The sequence below is a fragment of the Polypterus senegalus genome, chromosome 7, assembly GCF_016835505.1.
Source record: "Polypterus senegalus isolate Bchr_013 chromosome 7, ASM1683550v1, whole genome shotgun sequence".
Lineage (NCBI taxonomy): Eukaryota > Metazoa > Chordata > Cladistia > Polypteriformes > Polypteridae > Polypterus > Polypterus senegalus.
The window spans coordinates 42,901,264-42,924,326 of NC_053160.1; the positions used below are offsets into that span (position 1 = coordinate 42,901,264).

General features: G+C 37.2%; 1 protein-coding gene across 1 annotated transcript in view; it reads left to right on the top strand.

Annotated features, from left to right (window-relative positions):
• Nucleotides 1-23,063, top strand: part of antxr2a (ANTXR cell adhesion molecule 2a) — a 263,978-nt gene that overhangs the window by 24,656 nt on the left and 216,259 nt on the right. The window contains exons 2-3 of the mRNA XM_039758535.1: nt 16,059-16,130; nt 17,188-17,259. Coding sequence (XP_039614469.1) covers nt 16,059-16,130; nt 17,188-17,259 — 144 coding nt within the window. The remainder of the gene's footprint in view (nt 1-16,058; nt 16,131-17,187; nt 17,260-23,063) is intronic.

Here is a 23,063-nt window from a genome sequence, read left to right on the forward strand (position 1 = left end):
AAAAAGCAGGATTTTACTGTGCTATTGACTTGAGCATCCATTTTCAGGACCGTATCCATTTTGATTCCAAGATTGGAGACAGAAAAAGTTACTGGAATGGGAAGAGAGTCGAGGCCAAGGGGTGGAGTCTGTTTGCAGTCTGGACTAAAAACAATGACCTCGGTTTTTGAATCGTTCAGGTGAAGAAAGTTTACAGCCAACCAGTCCTTAATGTCAGATAGACAGTCGAGGAGAGGTTTGGTGGAGTCAGTTGGCTTGAGTGAAAAATAAATTTGGCAGTCGTCAGCATATAGGTGATATGAAATTGCATGTTTTCTAAAAATTGCACCTAAAGGCAGGATATAAATTGAAAAAAGTAGTGGCCCTAAAGTGGAACCCTGAGGGACCCCACATGGGAGTGGGACTGATTCAGATGAAAAATCGTCTAGCATGACTCTAAGAGTTCTGTTGCAGAAATAGGACCTGAACCATTCGAGGGTAAGCCAGATACACCAGCCCAGGATTCGAGTCGGGAGATCATGATGTCGTGGTCGATTGTGTCGAAGGCAGCAGATAAGTCGAGAAGAACCATAATCACGTGGAGTCCTAAGTCCAATGCCAAAAGGACGTCATTTAGGACACGTAAATAAAATAAAACACGTAATAAACAATATGTGGTTAGTTTCAGTGTATTTATAAAGTGTGACAGATAGGGGGCAGTCTCGCTCCCTTGAACCCCTGTCCAAGACTCCAGACACCAGATAAAAGTCCAATAGTTGACTTTATTTATCTTGCACAAAGCACCCTCCTCTCCACTATACTCATAAATAATCACAATAATAATTACAAAAAACCAATCCACCACTTTCAGACTCGTTGCCCTCCTCCCACAAACCAGCTCAGCTCGCTGTCTGGGAGCTGCCACAGTACTTTTATCTTCCCTGACCTGGAAGTGTTCCCAATCCCTAGTCCATGTGATTCTTCATCACTTCCGGGTCAGGTACAAGTCCTTTTCTTCACCCCGGAAGCACGTCATTCCCCTTGTCCATGTGACTCGGACGTACTTCTGGGGCATAAGGCAAATACCCATCATTCCTCCCTGCAGCGTCTCCTAGTGGTCTCCATGGGCTGTGTATAAAAACTCCAATGTCCATGATGCCCTGCTGGTCTTCGAGGGACCTCCATACTGCAGTGAGGGCTCCACCTGGCGGCTTGGGGGTATTGGCCGGGATGAACAGCCGGCCATACACCACAAAAGCCGCGTCAGAAATGTGGATCTAAGATAGAAAGATAAACCATACAGGAACAGTAGCACTGCTTTGATGCTGGGTGCCGCCAGTCTGCAAAACCAAACGCAGAACTTGCTTACGACAGGGTATGAGGTACAGTGGAAATGTGCGTGACTTTACGCCAAGTTTAGGTTTTATACATCGCGATTTGAACGTGGAAATGTTTTTATGCAACATTTCTGTGCGTACGCATCGTTTATACATGAGGCCCCTGGGTTATGTGTAATAGTGTGACGACATGTTGACTTCTTCTCGACATTTCCACTTTAATCTCAATGCTTATGACAAGAATAAAGTTGACATGTTGACTTTATTCTCATAATTTGTTATTAAAGTAGAACATCATAAAGTTAACTTCATCTTAAAATGAATGTTTAATTTATTAGATTTTCTCAAACCCCATCATAAGTTATGTAGCACATTAAATGCTTTGTGTTAAGTTTTCCCCGAGTCATGTTAATCGCTACGTGCTTCTTAAACTGACTTCCTCTTGCACCAAGAGGAGGTGTAGGCAGCACACAGAATACATTAATTTCATGATATTTCTTCTCCCTGAACATTTAGAATGCTAAAATAAGTACTTGATGTAATTTTCATGATGAAACGGATTAAAGCATGTATTAATCATGTGGGGGCACGATGGCGTGGAGGTTGCACTGCTGCCTCGCAGCAAAGGGGTCCTGGGTGTTCCCTGCTTTGAATTTGCATGTTTTTTGGTGGGTTTACTTGGCATGCTTCAGTTTCCTTTCATAGTCATGTAGGATGTGGGGTTTTGTTATGCTATATTGACCCTACTAGTGTATGTATTGCTCGTATTCACTGTGTGATGTGCTGGCGCCCTGTTCAGGATTTGCTCCTGCCTCGCACACAATGCTTGCTGGGATGGGCACAATCCTGAATGGATGGCATATTTAAACATGTATAACAAAGATTTTTTTAAAGTTCTGAACACTCTGTGGTCTAAGTTTATGACTAGTTTTAATTTCACAAAGACGTTTATTGTGTGGTGATTGGTTATATGGAGAAAGAAAAAGGATAGGAACTGTGGGTTTGATACGTCAGATAGAGACAGCATGCATGCAATAAAGAAAGCCCACTCAGAAGAACATCCATTGATTTCTGTGTTCGTGTCTCTGACCACTAGATCATGAACCCAACATTTGCACAATATTTAAGTTAAACCTGTGCGATACCCATTCATACATCCAGTATTTTGAAGCCTTGTCACACCTGCCATAAAGTTTACACTGAACGTACACCTGGGGACCCCTTACTGTGAGGGAGCAGCACTACCGCCTCACTACCGTGCATGCTTAATACCTGCTTTAATGCATTTCATCAGAAAATGATATCAAGCATTTATCTTGGCATTCTAAATTTTCAGAGAGCAGGAATATAATGAAGTGAATGTATTCTATGCAGCGATCGCTGCCAGCTCCTCCTCTTAGTACGGAGGAAGTCAGTTTAAGATCGCGCTTAGTGATTAACAACTGGGTCCGGGAACACAACATAAAACATTTAATATGCTACTTTAATTTATGACGGGGTTTGAGAAAATCTAGTAAATTAAATATTGATTTTAGGATGAAGTTTAGTTTACAACATTCTACTTTATTCTCAAAGTTTATTTTGTCATTAAAGTGGAAATGTCGACTTTAATCTCGACATAAACGGCGAGAATAAAGTGGAAATGTCGACTTTAATCTCGACATAAGGGTCAAGATTAAAGTGGAAATGTCGAGAATAAAGTCATCATGTCGTCTTTATTCTTGACATATAGTTTTTTTTCTTCACTGTGGCCCTAATATGCTTCTGTATGGCTATACCACAAATAGCATTATACTGTAAATGCAAATTGCAGTTTTATTATTTAAGTATATAGCTTAGCTTGAAGCAAGGTCCATATTAATTAAATTTGACTTAATGATGGTTTCATTGGTAAAGATGTCTCACCAAGTTGCACTTGTTTCTTTTATTTTTATTTGGTGAATACTGTGTAATGCACCTGGGCTTGAAGTCTTGAAGTAATAGTATTATTACTGGGAAGTTGCACTGTTATTTATTTTATTGTATTTATATATTAGTTTAAATATTATGCAGTTTAATGATGGTAAAGTTGTTTAAAAAGTCACTTTAACGTGTCAGTGGACAGAGATTGTTAACATTAAAAGAAAGTGTAGTTGGTTTACAAAAAATATTCACTATTTATTCCTTTTCTCAGACCTGTTCAGTGCAATACAACTTTTGACAAGCACCTCTGAATATTTTATTAAGTCTAAATGCCTCTTTGGATGGTTGAAAATATGTTGTCAAAATTTTATCTTAATTTTTTTTGCAAAATTTGTTCAATAAAAAGGTTCAGTACTTTGACTGTCATGCAATGTGATTCCTTCTCTTCATTAGTGCCATCCCCTTGAAAACTATCACTTTATGGGGCCATGCAAACCTGTATTAATACTTGTGTGCACATTAAAATGTTTTTTTGTACAATGCTCATGACAGTAGAATAGGTTATTCTTATATATATATAGCCAGTCTTCTGCAGTAATTGCAGTGGAAAATGTGGTTAATATCCACTCATGCATGGAAAAACATACCGTTGAATACCGTGAAACCGGTATAATTTTGAAACATACCGTGATATAGAATTTTAGTCATTCTGCCCAGCACTAACATAAACTATCAGTTATTCAGTAAGGCTGGACTGAAAGTCTTATAGAAAGAACATGACACAATATACAGAACACACAATCACAGCAGACACATCAATCCCATAACTTTTACAAGAGGTTGCTAAAATTGCATAATTAAAGATGATTAAAAAATAGCTAAATATTATCCTGCACTGTCATTGAATACAATGTATTTAGGCTTATTGCCAATGCAAATATTGTTCTTTCTCTTACTAAAATGTCCTTGTACCTGAAATAAAGTTTATTTATTAACACAAACACACATTTCTACTATTTTACAAATTTTACTTAAAAAAGAAAAAAAAACCCAGAAACATGCTATGCCTTTTCAAAAATATTTACAAAATATTAATTCAAAGTGTTGAAGTCTTTGCTTAGTGAATTTATACCTGGATGACCTCAAAATTTGTTGATTTTGTTGTAAGGAGAAAACACAAAGTCAACAAAGTGGTGTACAGTATTTAATGTATATTTCTCATAACTTTTTTGGAGTTTGGTTCCAATCTTGGCTCAATTATTCTCTTTCTGAAATTTGCATGTTCTCTTATTGTATTCCTGCTTTCCTAAAGATACATGGGTTTGTTTGTCAATTCTCAATTGGCCTATTATGAGTGATAGTTACTACGTATACAAGTGTGCTCTGTAATGGGCTGGCACTCCACCCAGCATAAGTTCCTGTCTGTGAATGGGAATAGATTCCTAAACAGAACAGTGGTTAACATATACAGTCCATTTTTTCTGTTTTTGTCTGCCATTCCAGAGATATTAAGGTTAGGTTAGGTTACATAAAAAATTAAATTTTTGGGTGAAGTATTCCTTTAATACCCAAAGCAGTAAAATCAATCTGTATCATGCCTTTAATAAGTCGATTGATTGTTTAGACTTCATGACTCCCATTCTTATTCTAGATAAAAATGCTTAATGTGATTTTATTTTAGTGCATAGGCTGGAATTCACTTTGAAATGTATAGGTAATGGTTTCATGTACCCATCAGAATTACTCAGTTTGTCTTCAAAAATTTGAATATGATTAATAAAGTGAATAAAATTACTCCCTTACAACTCCAGGAGCCTGGGTTCAAATCCTGTCCCAGTCACTATTTATGTGAAGTTTGCACATTCTCCCTGTGTCTGTGAGGGTTTTTCAGTTGCTCTAATTTTATTTCTTAAAAGATGAAATGTATAAGGTTTGTTAGTGACTTTGGATGGGCCCAGTATGACTGTTTTTTGACTTGTGCCTGATGCTTAATGCTCCCTGCAATCCTGGATTGAAATTTAAATGTGAAAAATTGAAATTTGAAAATAGTGTTAAAAAGTTCTGAATTAGTGAGTAAAGTCCTAGTTTTGTAATAATGCAATTTTGGCATTAGTAGGGAAGCATGGGGCACTGTTAGCACTACAACATTGAAGATTCCAGAATATAGCATGAACTTTCTACAGTATAGCATGTAAAAGGTTTTTTGGAATACTGATGAATATGAATGCAGTGTTAATCATGTTGTTTCACAAATTCTGCAATGCCTGACATCATTTTAAAATATGATTACACTCTGATTATTTTTAATGTACATTTCAAAAACTATGTGGTTTAGCTATTGGAAAACAAGTGTGTATTCAAGCAGTTGCTTGGGTGTGGGAGTGTGCAAAATTCAGCACTGTGTCATGTGAAAATTTAGATAAATTTGATACATGTTTAAGAATGCCAAGTTTTCTTTTTAGAGAACAAAGATGCATTGCACGCTGCAGCAATGGCCAACCCATTACTGTGAGGGACCATTTGCAAAAATATGTGTTTGGGTCACACAAGGTTTGTGTCAGTGTTGTGAATTAGTGCTCTCTTTAATTTCTTGAATACCTTCCCAATTTGTTTTTCCCAATGTGCAAAAGCAGACCATTTCTTATGTACAATGAAAAAGGACATAATGACATTTTTTACTTGTTTCCAGAGATATTGTGTGTATAGTCAGAGACATAACCAGGTTATTTCTGGTGACATGTTAGACTGTCTCTCTAATTCCTGTACAGTAGCAGTGTATAAAGCTGGAAGATATATCCCTTTTTTAAAGGCAACTTTACTTATTATCATTATCCACTAGGTGTGTATCTAAAATGCAATGCAGATCTTCAACAACAGTTTTTATATTGACAGTTTTTTAAAATGTCTACACTGAGCAGAAATTCAAGTGGCTCTATTCCAACAATGCTTTTGAAACTCAAGCATGATGCAGAATTCACTAATAATGGCACGTTTTAGAAAAGATTATGGTAATTTGATGGGGCTTGATGTGAAATGTCATAAAATGCCATACCTTGTTGTAAAGAAATGTATTATTCATTTGTTCTTTCACAGAGTCCAGAGTTGATCCAGGTGTAATTGTGTACAATTCGTGCTTGAATGGTTTATCAGTCTATCACAGGGCTTGGTCATGCACATTTACACACTTGTTCATACAGGGTACATTTTAAAGTTGCCAATCAACCTAACCTTCACATGTTTAAGATGTGGAAAAACAGAGAGAAAATCCATTCATTTTCTAAACCTGTTTCTCCATAGGAGGGTAATAGGGAAGCAAGAGACTATTCCAGAAGGTACTGGGTGCAAGTCAGGAACAATCCCTGCACAGGGTGCCAGCCCATCACAGGGTGAACACACACAAACACACATTCATCAGGGGCCTACTTAGCAATGCCAGTTTACCTAGCATGCATGTCTTTGGAGGATGGGAGAAAATCAGATTACATGGAGGAGACCCAAGTGAACTCAGGAAGCATGCATACTCCAGGCAGGACATACGTGGGACTTGAACCTTGCTCTCGTTGTTACGAGGCAGCAGCAACACAGTGGTTAGCTCAGCTACCTCACAGCTATTGAGTTCTGGGTTCATATCTCAATCTTTGATATATCAGTGCGGGATTAACACATTCTCAATGAGTATTTTTTTCCCAGTTTTTTTCTCTGTTTTTTTAGGGTACTTTGGATTTCTTAACTTGACCTACTCATTCATACTCACCCTTGAATTTTGAGACAGCTATGTTTGGGCTAAGGTGACTAATAACTGAATGTAATAAAATGGGTGGAGAATTTTGAATACCTACAACACTACTTTAAGAACAAGGCAAAATGACCCCACATCTGCTTTGCTGTCGTAGTTAAGGATGTTTGCAGTCATTACAACCACATCATGGTTGTCCTGAAAAGCTGAAGATTTATCCATACACTCCAATAGGCACCTAACTTTAGCAAAATATCTAGGTCAAATTTGAAGGTCCCCAAAGCACTACACACTATGTACTAAGTAGTATAAAGAGTATCAGTGTCTGGTATGTTATTCCATTGTATTAGTTGTTCCCATTGTGAAGAAATACTTGTTAATTTTATGTAAAATTCACCCTTTAAAACCTTCCATCTGTGCCCACATATTCTAGTTAAATAATTAATTTCAAAGTAACACAAATGGGAAAAGCTTCTGACATTTTGGGAGAGTGTGGGTAAAATGGCATTGTATGTCAGGTCTGTAACTTTGGGATTAGAACCACATCTTAAAAGCTTGGTCTTATTTTCATTCATTAATATTTCTGATCTGTATATTTCACTGCTGTAAAGTGGCATATGAGAAGGTTCTTCTAGCATCATCAAAGCGCACAGCAGGAACAAACTTTGTACAGGGCTTACTCAATCACATTTGTCAAATTAAAGTCGTTCTAACAGGCACGTCTTTGTAATGTTGGAGAAAACATCGTAGGCTTTACTCCTTTCTAGTTTAAAAGGGCAGTTTACATTAAAGTCATTACAGGTCAGTTTTAATTGTGTGTGTCTTGTTTTATATTTGTAATAATTTCAGAAAAACAACAAAAGAATCCTATTATCTATAATCACTACATTAAAATATCTTCAGTATGGTCATGTTGAAATGGCTTTGACTCTTAATTATGCAATTATTTTAATATTTCTCATTATTTATTACTTTTTCTGCAATCTAAGAGTTAACTGTCAATGTTTAAAATTATAAAAATAATGTAATTTTTCATAAGCAAGGATTACATTTGCAATACATGGAAACCATGGAACTAGAAATTAACAGGAGATTTATTTAAATTGAGAAAATATGTTTAGTGTATTTTTGAAATGTAGTAGTGGCTTTGAGCTTTTTAACTGTCTTTGTATAACTGTTCACAAAGACAACAAGAAAAGCAACACAAAATTTCTATTCATCTTAGACTACACCCCTCAACAAGAAATAACTACCGCCTCTACGAAATATCATGGAAAATGAGGTGCCAAACATTTGCTTGCCAGTCATTTAATTTCTTTCTGTCCTACTTGCATCAAAGCACTATGAATATACAGTTTAATGTTATTTTCATTTGCTGGCACCTGCTATATGTGAAAAACAATCTGGCAAATGTGGATTTCAATATGGAAGAGTTTATTTTTTGTAAATATGTATGGGAGGGTGATGCGAGTGTGTAGTGTATCTTCTTGAAGTCCCTGGGGATCTTAAAGAATATGATCAATGTGAGGATTTTAAAGCTCAGTAATATATACAGGAGAAAGCTCCTGCTGCTTCATAATTCTGGAGAACAGTTACTGTCTGTTTTGAGCCTGGTTTCTTATAGGGAGGTATACATGCTCTGTCTATGTATTTGAAGCTTTCCTCTTGTTATTCTATTGTTGTCCCAAACTCCAAAATAGATAGATTAGGTTCATTGTCCTTTTCGCCATGTATCAGTAAAAGTCAGTGAATATGCCCTGCAGTGGACAGTTCCCCTGTACCAAGTTGGTTGTCTTGCAATCAATGCTGACTTTCTGCAAAATTTGTAGCGCCCGGGGGGACTAGATATCCCTCTGTGCCAGTCTTTCCCTGTCCTTCCCTTCTCTCCCAACCAGGGAAGGTACTGGGACCACGTCCGGCTGCGATTTCCATTCATCCCCTATGGCAACCGTGTCTAAGTGTAACCTCCTTCCTTCTCTTAGTCTGGATACTTTTCTGTATTCTTGGGGCCTTCTTGACCTCCTGCTGGGATGCCTGTCCATCCCATATGCAACCTACAATATATGGTAGGTTTCCTCTGGTTCTCCTCCCACGGTCCAAAGACATGCAGGTTAGGTGGATTGGCGATTCTACATTGGCCCTAGTGTGTGCTTGGTGTGTGGGTGTGTTTGTGTGTCCTGCGGTGGGTTGGCACCCTGCCCAGGATTGGTTCCTGCCTTGTGCCCTGTGTTGGCTGGGATTGGCTCCAGCAGACCCCCGTGACCCTGTGTTCGGATTCAGCGGGTTGGAAAATGGATGGATATATAATGTGTGTGTGTGTGTGTGTGTGTGTGTGTGTGTGTGTGTGCCCTGCCTTCTTTCCTTTTGCCAATTTAACTCTTTTCAGACTCACTTCATTTGATGGTGTGAGCCAGCTCATTGCTCTCTCTTCATTTATGGGAGACTCTTGAAACTGACACCATCAATAATGTAACTGGATGAGCAAGGCAGATGAGGACAAACCACACAAGGGGATGGTGTAAAAGTGATCATTGGTTTTATTTAAAAAAAAAGTGTTAAAAAAATGCAGTGCTTCGAAAATAGTTAATAAATAAATAATCCATAAAAAGGTGCATCTGTGGAGGTTAAAATCAGAATAAATAAATCCATTAAAAACAAGGTTAAAATCAGCTGGCAGGAAACTTGGTGCCTTCTTCCTCACTGGTGGCTCCTCTTAATTATCCCATATGGGCCTTACAGCAGAGGAGTCACACTTCTGACACACACAGCTGACCTTCCACAAGTCCAGGTCCCTTCCTATGGCTATGGTCTAGTTCCACTTGGGGCCCCAGTGGCCTCCTTGCCCCCTTCTTTCTCGATCCTTGATTCAAGATCTCCCTCTCTTGTGCTCATGCTTTCCTTTTAAAATGGGGACAAGCCAGAGCTAGGTAATCAGCAGCTCCTTGCATCAATTAGGGTCGTGAATGAGCCTACACATGTGCGTGAAGTGCAGGGTCGTCTGCTCCCATATCGCACCTGGGAACCGCTTGGCAAGCACCCCCACGCGAAGACGCAAATGCAGCTTCAGACCTCACTTTACCACACACCCCACCCCCCCATTAGCTGTTAGTGGCATGGGAAGGCTTCATGCCACAACCAACTCATTGTAATTAGTGGCACAGGCCTGTGGCGTTGCCCTACACTGCTCTAAAAGCAATAAATAATAAAAGCACTAATACAACTCCACACTAAAACCAACCCAAGCCCCTTCGTAAAACCAGGACATTAAAAAATTAAGAACTTTAAAGTGACACTAAAGCAATCAGCAATAAATAGTCTGTTAAAAAGTTCTGTCCTTAAAGTGTTCTGTGGGTTCTTTCAAAAGTCAGGCACCTATCTTTCTAGCTACTCTGCCTCCAATCTTCAGACCCCAACCCCAGCTGATCCAACTGCTGCTACCATTTGTGACAGTGCGGGTCAGCTCCTTGCTCCCTCTTGAACCGGACACCGTGAGTAATGTAACCGAATGAGTTGAGCTGATGAGGGCAAAATACAACTAGCAAGGGGATGATGAAAAGTGCAAATGCTTTTATTATTTAAAAAAAAATCCACAAAACAGTTGTCCCAAAGTGCAGTGCTCAAAAAAGTTCAACAAATAAATAATCCATAAATTAGAAGTGAACGTTGAAGGTTAAAATCAATAAATAGAAAAAATCCATTAAAACAAGGTTAAAACAAGGCAGTGCAGGGAAATCATTTTAAAACCACAAGCCCTGATGCCTTCCTGTAAAACCGACACTTTTCCGGCTTACCCTACTCAGACCTTGCACTGTCCACCATCAGGTGCCGACATCCTTCAAAACTGGTTCATATTCCTGTCGCCCAATCCACAGCATCCCATGGGGAGCCAACAATCTCTGCTCCTGTGCCCACTGCTGCCAATCCAGGCTCCACCCAGCGAAAGCGCACCATCCTCCTATTGCTTCCAGTCATAGGCTTACAGGCAAGAGGATTCTCTTGAGTGTAAAGATCACTCCTGCTCATGGCTGCTCAGCAGGAGTGATCCTTGTGCCCCCTCCTGAACGCTGGCCACGCACCACCTCCTGGAGTATTTTGAGCCACGGACCCACTATACCACACTACACTTTCTCCACTTTAAAAATATTCTGGAGCTTTGGCCAGAAGGGGCTCTTTAACTCTGGGAATGGGAAAGTAATTTTTGGGATTAGGAATTTTGCAAACCCTGAAACTGAACTTCTAGAGCCTTCTTCTACCAGCACCTGGTAATACTCGGTCCCAATTCAATGTTAAAGTGATATGCAACTCCCAAAATAACCAGAATGCAGTTAACAAAAACAAAGAAGCAGTGTAGCCACCCGTTTTGACACCTACTGAGCTGGAGAAAATTTAACCTATTGTCAAGAAACTCCTATTTACTTTCTCATACCTTTATGACCCTGGGACAATTATTTAAAGGACACTCTCTATAAATGTATGTCATGACAGCCTGGTTGCCTTTATAAAAGCACTTAAAATTAAGATTGTTTGCTGGTAGGTTTACTTTCAGAGGTCTGTGGGAGTGGGACTGTATGAGAAAAACTAAATGGCAAAGCACACAGCCTTTTAAAGGCACATCACTCTCAAAGGTGTGAGTTTTAAAGGCTGTGTTTCACCATTTAGTTGTGCTCACATGCAAATGAACCTACTTGATTTTTTGTACTTACATTCAAAATCAATACATCTCTGGGGCAACTCAAGTTTATTAGTCTTGCATGTGCAGAACAACTCTGGACTTGCTAGCATTTCATGATACCATTGGCGTGTGGACTTCAGTGATATCTTTATTGTCTTCTAAAAGCTTCTTTTATTCCCCATACTCTTCAGTAATCCTTTTATACAGTATACCGTCTTGCATGATATCAGTGTCAATAAATACAGGGTTTTGTTACTAATGTGATGTCACATTTGCATGTTGCAAGGTTATAGTTTTTGTAATTGCTTTTTGGGGTTTATTAAATTATAAGTATTCCACTTTTTGGTGTTTTATTTTGCAATTTTAAATGAAATTATATTTGATTAAAAATGTATAACTTTCAAAGGAGTGTATCGGGTAATTTACTAATATTTGCTTCTTAGAAACTGTAATACATATTTTCCATTAGAGCATCTTAATTTATTTATCCATTCAGTCATTTCTATAACCCACTTATTCCTACAGAGGGTCATGAAAATCTGAAACTTATCCTAGGGCTGTGCTGTCATGGATGGGCACCAGATCATTACAGAGCACATGCATACACACACTCATCCACACTTTTTCATACTGGACCAGTACAATGTAAAAATAATAGACTGGTAGTGTCTAGACATTGTTGTGGAAAAACTTTATTTTGGTTGTTATTTTCCATAATCAAGCTTTAGTTGGGACCATGTAGTTAATGCAGTTTCTGCAGCATCTTTATTATGCTTTGCTTGTAATACAGGACTTTTTTTTATGATTACAGCTGCATTTAGTCTCTGGGTAGATAATGTGATAAAGGTTTTAACCTGCATGCTTCAACTTTGTGGTTTCCCTTAAGGTCTTGAACTCACTGTCATCAAAATCAAGGCATGATCATAGAAGGCAGTACTGTTTGATTTGAGAAGAGGAAATCCTGAACAGTGCACTACTATAATAAGATACTATTGATAGCTATTAATGTAAAGTATGTTCATGTAACAAATAGCTCTATGAATGAATTGCATTCCTATATCTGTTTTTTTGTTTGTGATAAATTTACCTAGTTGGATTTCTTATTTAAACAAACATTTTTATTTAAATTGTGCTAACTTAGTACTCAGGAAATTCAAGGTTCTACCAAAAGTTACTTTAGAATATGCAGAATGGTAAGGTATTTTTTAAAAATGTAAACAGTGAACTGTTTTATTTAAACAAACAGTACAAATTTATTTTCAACAGAATCTTCAATATAGGATGTAGCCAATGACTAATTAGTGCTCTGGGTGTGAATAGTGAGGTCAGCACCAAAGAAGCAGAGGATATCAACTAAGCAAAGGCATCTGGGCTATAAGCTGTGTGTCCATAAATTGCTTGTATTTAAGAATTTAACAACAACATCTTTAAAGCAGTGGTGGCAAGCAGCCTCTTTACATTTTCTGGCCTTTATCCTTTATAATTTGGTTTGAAACCTGAAATTAGTCCAACATGCCAAAGTAACATGTAGTTCAGGAGTAATATCCATCTTAAGGTTGCTAACAGGGCTGTTTTTTTAAAGCAGTTGTGTTAAAAATACTGTAATTGCACCTCTGGGCAGAACATGTCCAGTTATTACATGGAAAAACATTAACTAGTAAAACAGATTTTCAGAGCTTTGGAAGGCTTCTGGAGAGTGTGCATATTTTCTTTAGTTCTGATTGGTCTATCCATGTCAAATTGGTGATACATGCAGGTTGTTCAGTGTTTTAATGTTCGATGCATGTATATTCTTTACACTATTGCTTAATTTCATTTAAACAATGTAGAATATTCTGATTAATTGTTTAAATTTTGTACACAAATAAAGGGGTGTGTCGCCATCTACCCATAGAGGCAGTCGTGAAGAAGTGAAGTAATCATACCTGCGAGACTGTGGGTATTTTCTTACTTGTAAATGTAGGGTATGCTCATGACTTCACCGGTGCTAAAAACTCCCCTGTAGGTACATACCAGCATATTCAGAATTCTGAACCCAGGGATGTTGGATAAGTATTTGGGGACCTACACCAACAAATCATGCACACTTTCTTGCTAAAATTTACAAAGTGCACATTGTTCCTGAAGCCACTGTCTTTAGTGATCTCTCTATTCCAATACACATTTAAAAACCCTGTTTACTAAAACATTACATCTTTACTAGCAGAATTAAATAGCTCTGGTGCTTGTCCGATTTAAGAACATTTATATAACAAACGTAAATTTTGAACCATTAATATATGTTACCCTCACCTGAAATAGAAAGTAAAATGGGTGATAAATTTTTACTTTTAGTTTTGCATGTGTAGATTTGAAAAAAGGGTGCTACTATATGTGAGAACAACTGTGATCTCAGCCTTATCTTGTGAACGAAGTTTCATCTTCAGTATAGTCAAATCTAAAGTGTGCACAACACATCTTGGTCATAGTCAACAATACCTCAATAATGCCTTTACTTCCAAAGTTTTCTGAAGAACACTTGGATGTCTCCATCTATATTTTCCAACATGTATATGTGCAAAGTGGAGCCCATCCTTACTGTTAGCATTCTAATATGGCATCTCCTCAGTTCAGGACCTCAAATGAATACAGAGGGATTGAGGGGAATACAGAATATTGCTGATACACAGCTGCCTTTTGTCCAGTTTATAACATGGGCTGTGTTAATAATTGAAGACCTTGCTAATTCTGTACATTCACTCCTCTAACTCCTTTTTTCTGACAAACAGTACAGGATTATTAGCTCTTGTACCACTGGGCCTTTTTTACACACAAGCTGTAAAGCAACTCAACAGCCAATTACCTTCACTTCATATATAGTATGTTAACTTATAATGAATTTAATGTTTGACATTATTTGAGTTAATTGTCTTTTTTGTCTGTTGGTAGCATCATACCATTATCACCAATATGTGGGAAACATGTAATAAGAAATTAATTGTTATATGTACACATGACAGTAAACCTGACTCTGATACCTATGATTGTACAAGTATTGCAGGTATACCCCAATAATGTTGTGGCATAAGCATTTTTAACTAATTTGATCTGTCTGGAATGCCTAAAGAAAAAAAAATAGATTGTTTCAAGTTAAGAGCTTGTAGTTACTTGGTGTTTTTATATTTTATTTTGTCACGAACATGTACAGTCAGTTAACATTAAAGAGAAGTGGGTGGAAGGTGAGTGAGTGAGGTAGTGTATTACTGGCTTTTCACAGTGAGCATAGTAACGAGACATCAAATTAAACAGGATGCTCAATTAAATTGGTCATTTTATTATTATTGATTAGCATAAAACTAGCAGCTACTGGAGCTGTGAAGGCTTTAGAAAGCCCTACTAAACATTGTTCAGCAGCTAAAAGTTGTTTTTCAGCAAACACATTATAGTGGCAGTGCCATGTTGTGTGTATGTTATGTGTATTATTATTTATTCTCATTTGTAAATGAATATGAATAAATGTTACTTTGTAACTGTATTTATCATTTCTAAATGAGGCCATTTTAGTTTAATAGATCTTCACTGGAGACCTAGGTTCAAATTACAGTTAAGATGCCCTAGTTTTTAACTTTGAATGATATGCCTGTTCTGGTATGCATTTTGTCCTGGGCAACCCGATTTCCTACAACATTCTAAAGATACTGTATGCTTAGGTTAACCTATATTTGAGTATATACATTTGTGCACATATAGACAGTATAAGAACTTACTCTGCAATACATATTTAAATAATATGGTCCTTGAAAAATAAACAAGCCAGTGCTTTGCAGTATCAATTTAATTATGCTTCTAAAACAGTTGCTTCATTAAGGCACAATGCAATGCACTAAATACTATGCACTGAAGGATGTATAACATACAGTCAGAGAAAATGACAAGAAAGATAAAATACAGATGTGGTATTAGGCATCCAAGTTTCAACAGTAACCAGGCAGAAACGAGATAGCAAAGATTATGCATACTCAGGGCCTATGGGCATAGATAAGGTCAGAATATTTTAATTGTAAAACAGAAAGATTCCTTGCCCAAGTTTTGTTTTTAATTACATTTCCTCCTTTTTGTGGTAATAAACTATCTTTTTTTTTTTATTTTATTTTTCCTAACTCTGTCTTTTCCTTATACTCTCAAAGTGGATGTTTTCCTTCTTTAGTTTTGTTATAGTAGCCTCAAAGAGTAGGTTGTCATACCCGTTTTTTTAAGCAGACAAGCAGTAATGCAAGAGGCAGCTCCTGCCCATTAACCACAGCAAATCGGCACCTGTAAAGAAGACAGAGAAATTAATTAAGAAGCCTCCAAGAGTGAATACTATATGCATGATAAAGCTGTTTAGGAAAACACTTATCTTATGCATTTGAACATTTTAAACTGTTATTTATGTTGTTTTTTTTTTCTTTAGATCTGGAAGTGTATCAGACAACTGGATAGAAATATATGAATTTGTAGAGCAGCTTACTCACAAATTTGTAAGGTAAGATTCTAATACCTCAGGAAGAATGATTGTGCAGAGTGCCAATGATGTTATCCTATGCAAACACAGTGCCATATTTCTGCAGTAGATAGCTTGGACCTTGCCAAAATAAACACATTTTGCTGAAGAAAATAGCGAATGGGCCATGTGCGAGTGGGTGGCATTGTGGGTTAGTCTGCTGTTTTTTCCCATGCTAGCCTTTTACAGTAAGGGCTCTTCAGAAATCAGTAGAACAGGTGCAGAGAAGAAAAATGAAAATAAATATGCAGTTTTTGAAAATACACTGTTTGAAGTATATTTAAGGTAAAAAGAATCTTCCACTCCATGTTAGCTTACTTTAGAAAGGTTTTGATTGTAAAACAATTTTCTGAAATGCATAATTTCATGCATCGGATAAATTGTGTGTGTAATGAGTGAGGGAGGAGTGGAAATGTGTTATTCTGTCAGTGGGTGAAATACATATCTGTATTCTTCCTTATGTTACTCTGCCCAGTACTGCTAAGGTCAGATGCTTTTCATATTTTAGTAAAAAATACTTAACTGCACATATACTAATAGATGATATTAAAAAGGTCTGTAGGTTATATGTAGCTAATGTAAGAATTGGGATGATGTTTATTCTAGAGAAAAGCTATTATTTTTAAGAATAGGTATATAATTATTCATGCAACAGTTGGAGTTCCTTAAAGGCAACAAATAAATAACTGATAGTAAAACACACGAAGTCTGCTTCATGTATTTTCTGTTGCTTACTCTTGGCACAAATTTCAAAGTAACCAAAGATTCTGGCACCAGTTAGACATGGTTAGTCAACAGTTTCTATCTGGGTATAGCAAGCTTTAAAACATGGCATGGACTTTACTGATTTTTTTTAAACATTTGTCTATTGTATTACTGTTTGTTTCAGTTGGATAAAAATATATATATATATATATATATATATATATATATATATATATATATATATATATATATATATATATATATATATATATATATATATATATATATATATATGTATGTATATACTGTATATTTGTTTATTTTTGCTTCCTAGCCCTAGGATGAGGATCTCATTCATAACATTTTCTACAAATGCAGAAATACTGATGCCGCTTACAGGAGACAGGTATGCATTTTGATCTTACTTAGATTGTAAGATGATGTTAAATGTTTAGAATCACTATATGCCTTAAATATGTAGTTAGCACATTTGCTTTCAATTTGACAAAGATTCTACCTCTGAATAAAAATCTCCACTACATTTTCTTTTGAAACCACCACATTAGACGTACTTCTAAAACTCATTTTGGCACAAGAGCCATGGTTAGGTACTGCAAAGTTTCTGTCTGTGAAGCAAGTGTTTAGTGATCAGTAAGGTGAGTTCAGTTTGCATTAATTTATATATTCACATACGAGGGATGTTCAGAATGTTTCTGCACTTTTTTCTAACTCTATTTATTAAGAATTTCAAAAACGAATTACATCACTTTTCTACATAGTCACCTTCCTTAGAAATTCAATTTTCACAGTCGCCTGACACTCTAAGACACAATAAATTACTACTCCCCCTGCCTTCGCCGTTTCCAAAGAAATATAAAAGTGCGGGATCTTATTGAACATCCCTCGTATTATATATTTTAGGATGCAAAGATTTTGGATAACTTGATTTATTGATGGTAATGGTCTCCAGAATTATAATTATTATTGATATTTGAATTTAATATAATGTTGTTGAACCACTTAGAAGAAACAAAACAAGACTAAAGGCATTAATAATACAGGTATATGCAATGTGAAGAAGTTAACTCCATTCTAATATCATTTTGAATAGTTTAGTTTGTGTGGCTTCCAGTGTATCTGGAGACAGATAATGTTGAAAAAATAGGCAAGATTCCACTGGTTTGGACATGTGCAGAAGAGTGATCTTGGGTATATTGGGAAAATGATGTTAGGATAGAGCTGCCCGGCAAGTGGAAAAGAGGAAGGCATAAGAGAAGATTTATAGATGTGGCGAGAGAGGACATGCAGGTGATGGGTGTAAAAGGGGAAGATGCAGAGGACAGGAAGATATGGAAAAAGATGATCTGCTGTGGTAACCCCTAACGGGAGCAGCCAAAAGAAGAAAATACAGTGATCCCTCGCTATATCGCGCTTCAACTTTCACGGCTTCACTCCATCGCGGATTTTAAATGTAAGCATATCTAAATATATATCACGGATTTTTCGCTGGTTCGTGGATTTCTGTGGACAATGGGTCTTTCAATTTATGTTACATGCTTCCTCAGTTTGTTTGCCCAGTTGATTTCATAAAAGGGACGCTATTGGCGGATGGCTGAGAAGCTACCCAATCAGAGCACGTATTACATATTAAATAAAACTCCTCAATGATATGCAATATGCTTCCCGCGCGCTGCTTTGCAAAAAAGCTCTAACAGCCTGTATTGATTTTTCATTGTTTGCTTTTCTCTGTCTCTCACCCTCTCTGAGAAATACAGGCAGATACTTATCCATCATGCAATACTATCAGGGAGGCGTATGATTGGCCCCATTATCTGCTCCTGACGGAGGGGGTGTGAGCAGAGGGGCTGTATGCTTAGAAGATACGGACGTGCCTGTAAAAAAAATGCTGAAAGGCTACCTTCACATTGATCCCTTCATTGCGCTGCTTTATCACGGTGCTTGCATACTTAAAAGTGCAACAGCCCTATTGATTTTTGATTGTTTACTTTACTATCTCTCTCTGACATTCTCCGCTCCTGACGCACACCTTGTAGAGGAAGATATGTTTGCATTCTTTTAATTGTGAGAAAGAACTGTCATCTCTGTCTTGTCATGGAGCACAGTTTAAACTTTTGACTAAAGGGTGTTATTTCATGTCTAGAGGGCTCTAATAATATTAAAAAAACGTATTTAGAAGGTCGTAAACAGGTTTTCAATGCTCTAACTGCGAAAATATTAGATTTATAAATAAAGAATCCCACTTCTTGGAAATTCATTTATCTGTCTGGAGCGGATCAACCGCTATAAACGAGGGTTTACTGTATAACTGTGAGGAGAATATTTATAAACAGTGTGGGAGAGTTTCTAAGAGCTTAAAATATATAAAAATAACCATACAAACATATGGTTTCTACTTTGCGGATTTTCACCATTCGCGATCGATGAGGGATTACTGTAATGTTGAAAAAATACTTCAGTATGGGTCAGAAAAAGAGGAGAGTCCCAAAGGAGTTGAAGGAGAGAAGAAACAAATTCACAACTAAAAATGTACTTTCAGTTTTATTACTGGGCAGAAAACATACAAGCTATAAAAACCTGGACACAAATAAATCCCGATCAGCGTGAAAACTAACGCTCGTGCACGCGCTTTATATAAAGCCCCAACTTCTCCCCGAATTACTCCTCTTTGAATATGCAAATCAATATAAATCGCCCTTAAGCTCAGCTTTCTGTGAAAAGACAATGGGAAAAGCACGGGGGAAAATATAAGAATTTCAGCGAATACCAAGTGGAGGCAAAGGAAAAATATACTATTTGTTTAATTAAACCGTGGTATAATCAACAAAAGGAAGTTGATCGAGTGACATAGCATGTTGGAGAAACTTGAAAGCTCAGATATCAGTCGCCATGAAAAGGCGAGTCGTAGCCTACCGTCTGAGTGTCATATGAAAGCTTTTTAGGGTACAGAGAAAAAAAAGGCACACAGTGGGGAAAAAAAGCACGAAATGTCAACTTCAATCTCGAAATTTCAACTTTAATCATGTAGTTTATTTTGTCATTAAAGTAGAACGTCATAAACGTCATCTTAAAATCATTTAATTAACCAGTTTCTCAAATCATATCGTAATTAAAGTAGCACGTTAAATGCTTTGTTTTGTATTTGATCTTCTATGTGCTCTATGTGTGTGAATCACTACTTGCTTCTTAAACCGGCTCTCTTCCTCCGACTGTACACAGAATCCATTACATTCATGATATTACAGCTCTCTGAATAACTAAAATACTGAGATATAAACGTGATATCATTTTCATGATGATAAGAGTTAAAGCACGTCATTAAACATGGGTTTTACAGCGCAGCGATTGTGCACGACCATCGATGAAATTATTTATTGCAGCAGTACTCAGGGGCGCTCTAGGCTTGTGGTGGCCCTGGGCAGAAAAAGAATCGGTTGCTCCTTCGCCCACCAATGTCAGTGAGGTAGCTTATACACGGCGGATGGCCACGTCCGTTGCGGACACTGCATAGCTGCCTCGTGCTCATGACACAAGCATTTAAATTTTGTCGAAATTTGCCGCTGCATTTTTAGCTGTGTCGTTATTTTCTCTTTCTGTTTTATATTCAATATATATTGGCATGGCCGCCCATGCAGTTCTTGCTTTTCTTTCTCCAAGTAACCGATTGCCATCTGTAATAGATGTTAAGCCATCTGTAAACTTAGAGCGCTGATTCTTTAAAAGTTTAAGGAACACTGAACTATCTTCGTAGTACATGTTTAATTATTCTATCCTTCACGCCAGTCCCAGTGAAGAATATAGATTATTTAAATTAAGTTAAAGTTTTACCTGTATAATATAATAAACATATTTTGCTGCATTTCATCTTAAAAATTATATTGTCATCATATGTAAATATGCGCTTTATAAAGTGGCTCAGGTTGTGCAATATTATAACTGTAGTGAAAGTTTACAGTGAGGTAATTGTACTTTTAAGTACAAACAGTTCTACAAGGAGCAATGATAGAGTGCGTTTATAGGTCTTGGGATGAAACTGTTTCTGAACCGCGATGTCCGTACAGGAAAGGCTTTAAAACGTTTTGCCGTGGCTGAGGTAGCGTGTGCCTGATGCTGTATATCGATAATTCTCTTTCTGATCAGCTGCTGCTGTGATTCACACTCAGATACAGTGATATAAATACTCCGAGTGCTGCAGTGAGAGTAATATGGAAAAAGATGATCCGCTGTGGCAACTCCTAACGGGAGCAGCTGAAAGAAGAATAAGGTGCAGTGAGAGTAACAACGCTAAAGCAGTTATGGTATTTGGAATACTATGGCTATTCCCTGGACAATTATATTATTACAAGTTAATTACAATCAGATGCATTACACTAATAAACAATATGCGGTTAGTTTCAGTGTACTGTATTTATAAAGCCGCGTCAGGAAAATAAGGAGTAACCACACAGGAACAGTAGCACTGCTTTGACGCTGGGTGCCGCCAGTCTGCAAAACCGAGTGGAGAACTTGCGTATGACAAGGTATGAAGTACCGTGGAAAAGTGCGTGGCTTTACGCCAAGTGTAGGTTTTATACATCGCGATTTGAACGTGGAAAAGTTCTTACGCAACATTTCTGTGCGTACGCACCGTTTATACATGAGGCCCCTGGTCCGCAATAGAAGCAAAATTCTGCAGTACTTCTTTATATTCCCTGCTTTGTGCCCCAATAAATTCAAGTTGTTGGTAATATACTAATAACCCAACTTTGCTTCACTCACTCAGAATATGGAACCAATGTAGAAAGCATTTTAAGATGGATAAGCTTTTATCTGTGGCACCTCTGCAAGAGAACCACCTCTTTCAATCCTCGCAAACATATGCAGTTTTTAATATCTGGAAAGAATTTGGGATTAAATTGCTTAGAGATCTTTTATATAGACAACATCTTTGCATCCTATGAACAATTACATTACAAATTTAACTTTCCAGCAACACATTTCTTTCACTATCTTCAAATTAGGAACTTTGTTAAACAGAACCTGCCCGATTTTCCTCATCTTGTACCCTGGTCCATACTGGAAGAAATATTTCTCAATTTCAAGGACTTAGACACCATCTTTGCAATATATAAAATTATTTTACAGTCCCTCCCTTTTCTAAGATCCAAGAGGACAATGGGAAAAAGATCTAGTAATCAATATATCAGAAAAGGAGTGGAAAGTAGCAATGCAGAGACTTCACTCAAGCTCCATATGCACAAAGCATACAATTATTCAACTCAAAATTATATATCGAGCACATCTGTCTCGCCTAAAACTGTCAAAATGTTTCCAGGGTAAGATCCAACTTGCGAACGCTGCAATCAAGTCCCAGCATCACTGGGTCACATGTTTTGGGCCTGCACCAAATTAACATCATTTTGGATCAAAATTATTAAGTGCCTTTCAGACTGCCTTGGTTTCACAATCCCTCCTAACCCATTAACAGCTGTGTTTGGTGTTCTTCCAGATGGGTTTAAAGTGGACAAGGACTAACAAACTGTGATTGCATGCACTACACTTTTGGCACGCAGACTTATTTTGCTAAACTGGAAAAATCCTAACTTTCCTCTTTTAAGTCAGTGGGAAACCGATGTTTTATACTATTTGAAATTGGAAAACATAAATTTTTCAGTTATAGGATCTGTACAGAATTTTTTCAAAACCTGGCAGGATCTAATCAATAATATTTTGGAATAAGCTCTTAAAGCACCGAGGAAGCAATTATCTCCACATTTCTTTTTCTTCTCCATTCATCTCTATTGGCCTAGTGTATTAAACTCATCAATTTAGGTATGTTTACAAGCCTTAAGTTTTACCCCGTTGGCCATGCTCTGTCTCCCTCTCTCTCAGGGGTGGGGCGATTTTTTTTTTTAATTGATTGATTTGTATAGAATGATTACAATAAAATTATTTAATTAAAAAAATAATAAAAAAAATAAAAATGTACTTTGAGGAACAGTAGGCAGTAGCCGCTAGGGGTCAATTAGAAATTGCATAGTTGCCTTGAAAAAAGACTTCTGTTAAGGCACCATTTTTTTGAGGGGGAGAAAGAGAGAGGGGGGCAAACAGACACATCCAATGAGGAACTGCAACTGCTATAAATCCACATAAAGATCTCCAAGATATTATGGAGCCTCACAGCTTTCCCATTACAGATAACGCATATAGAGA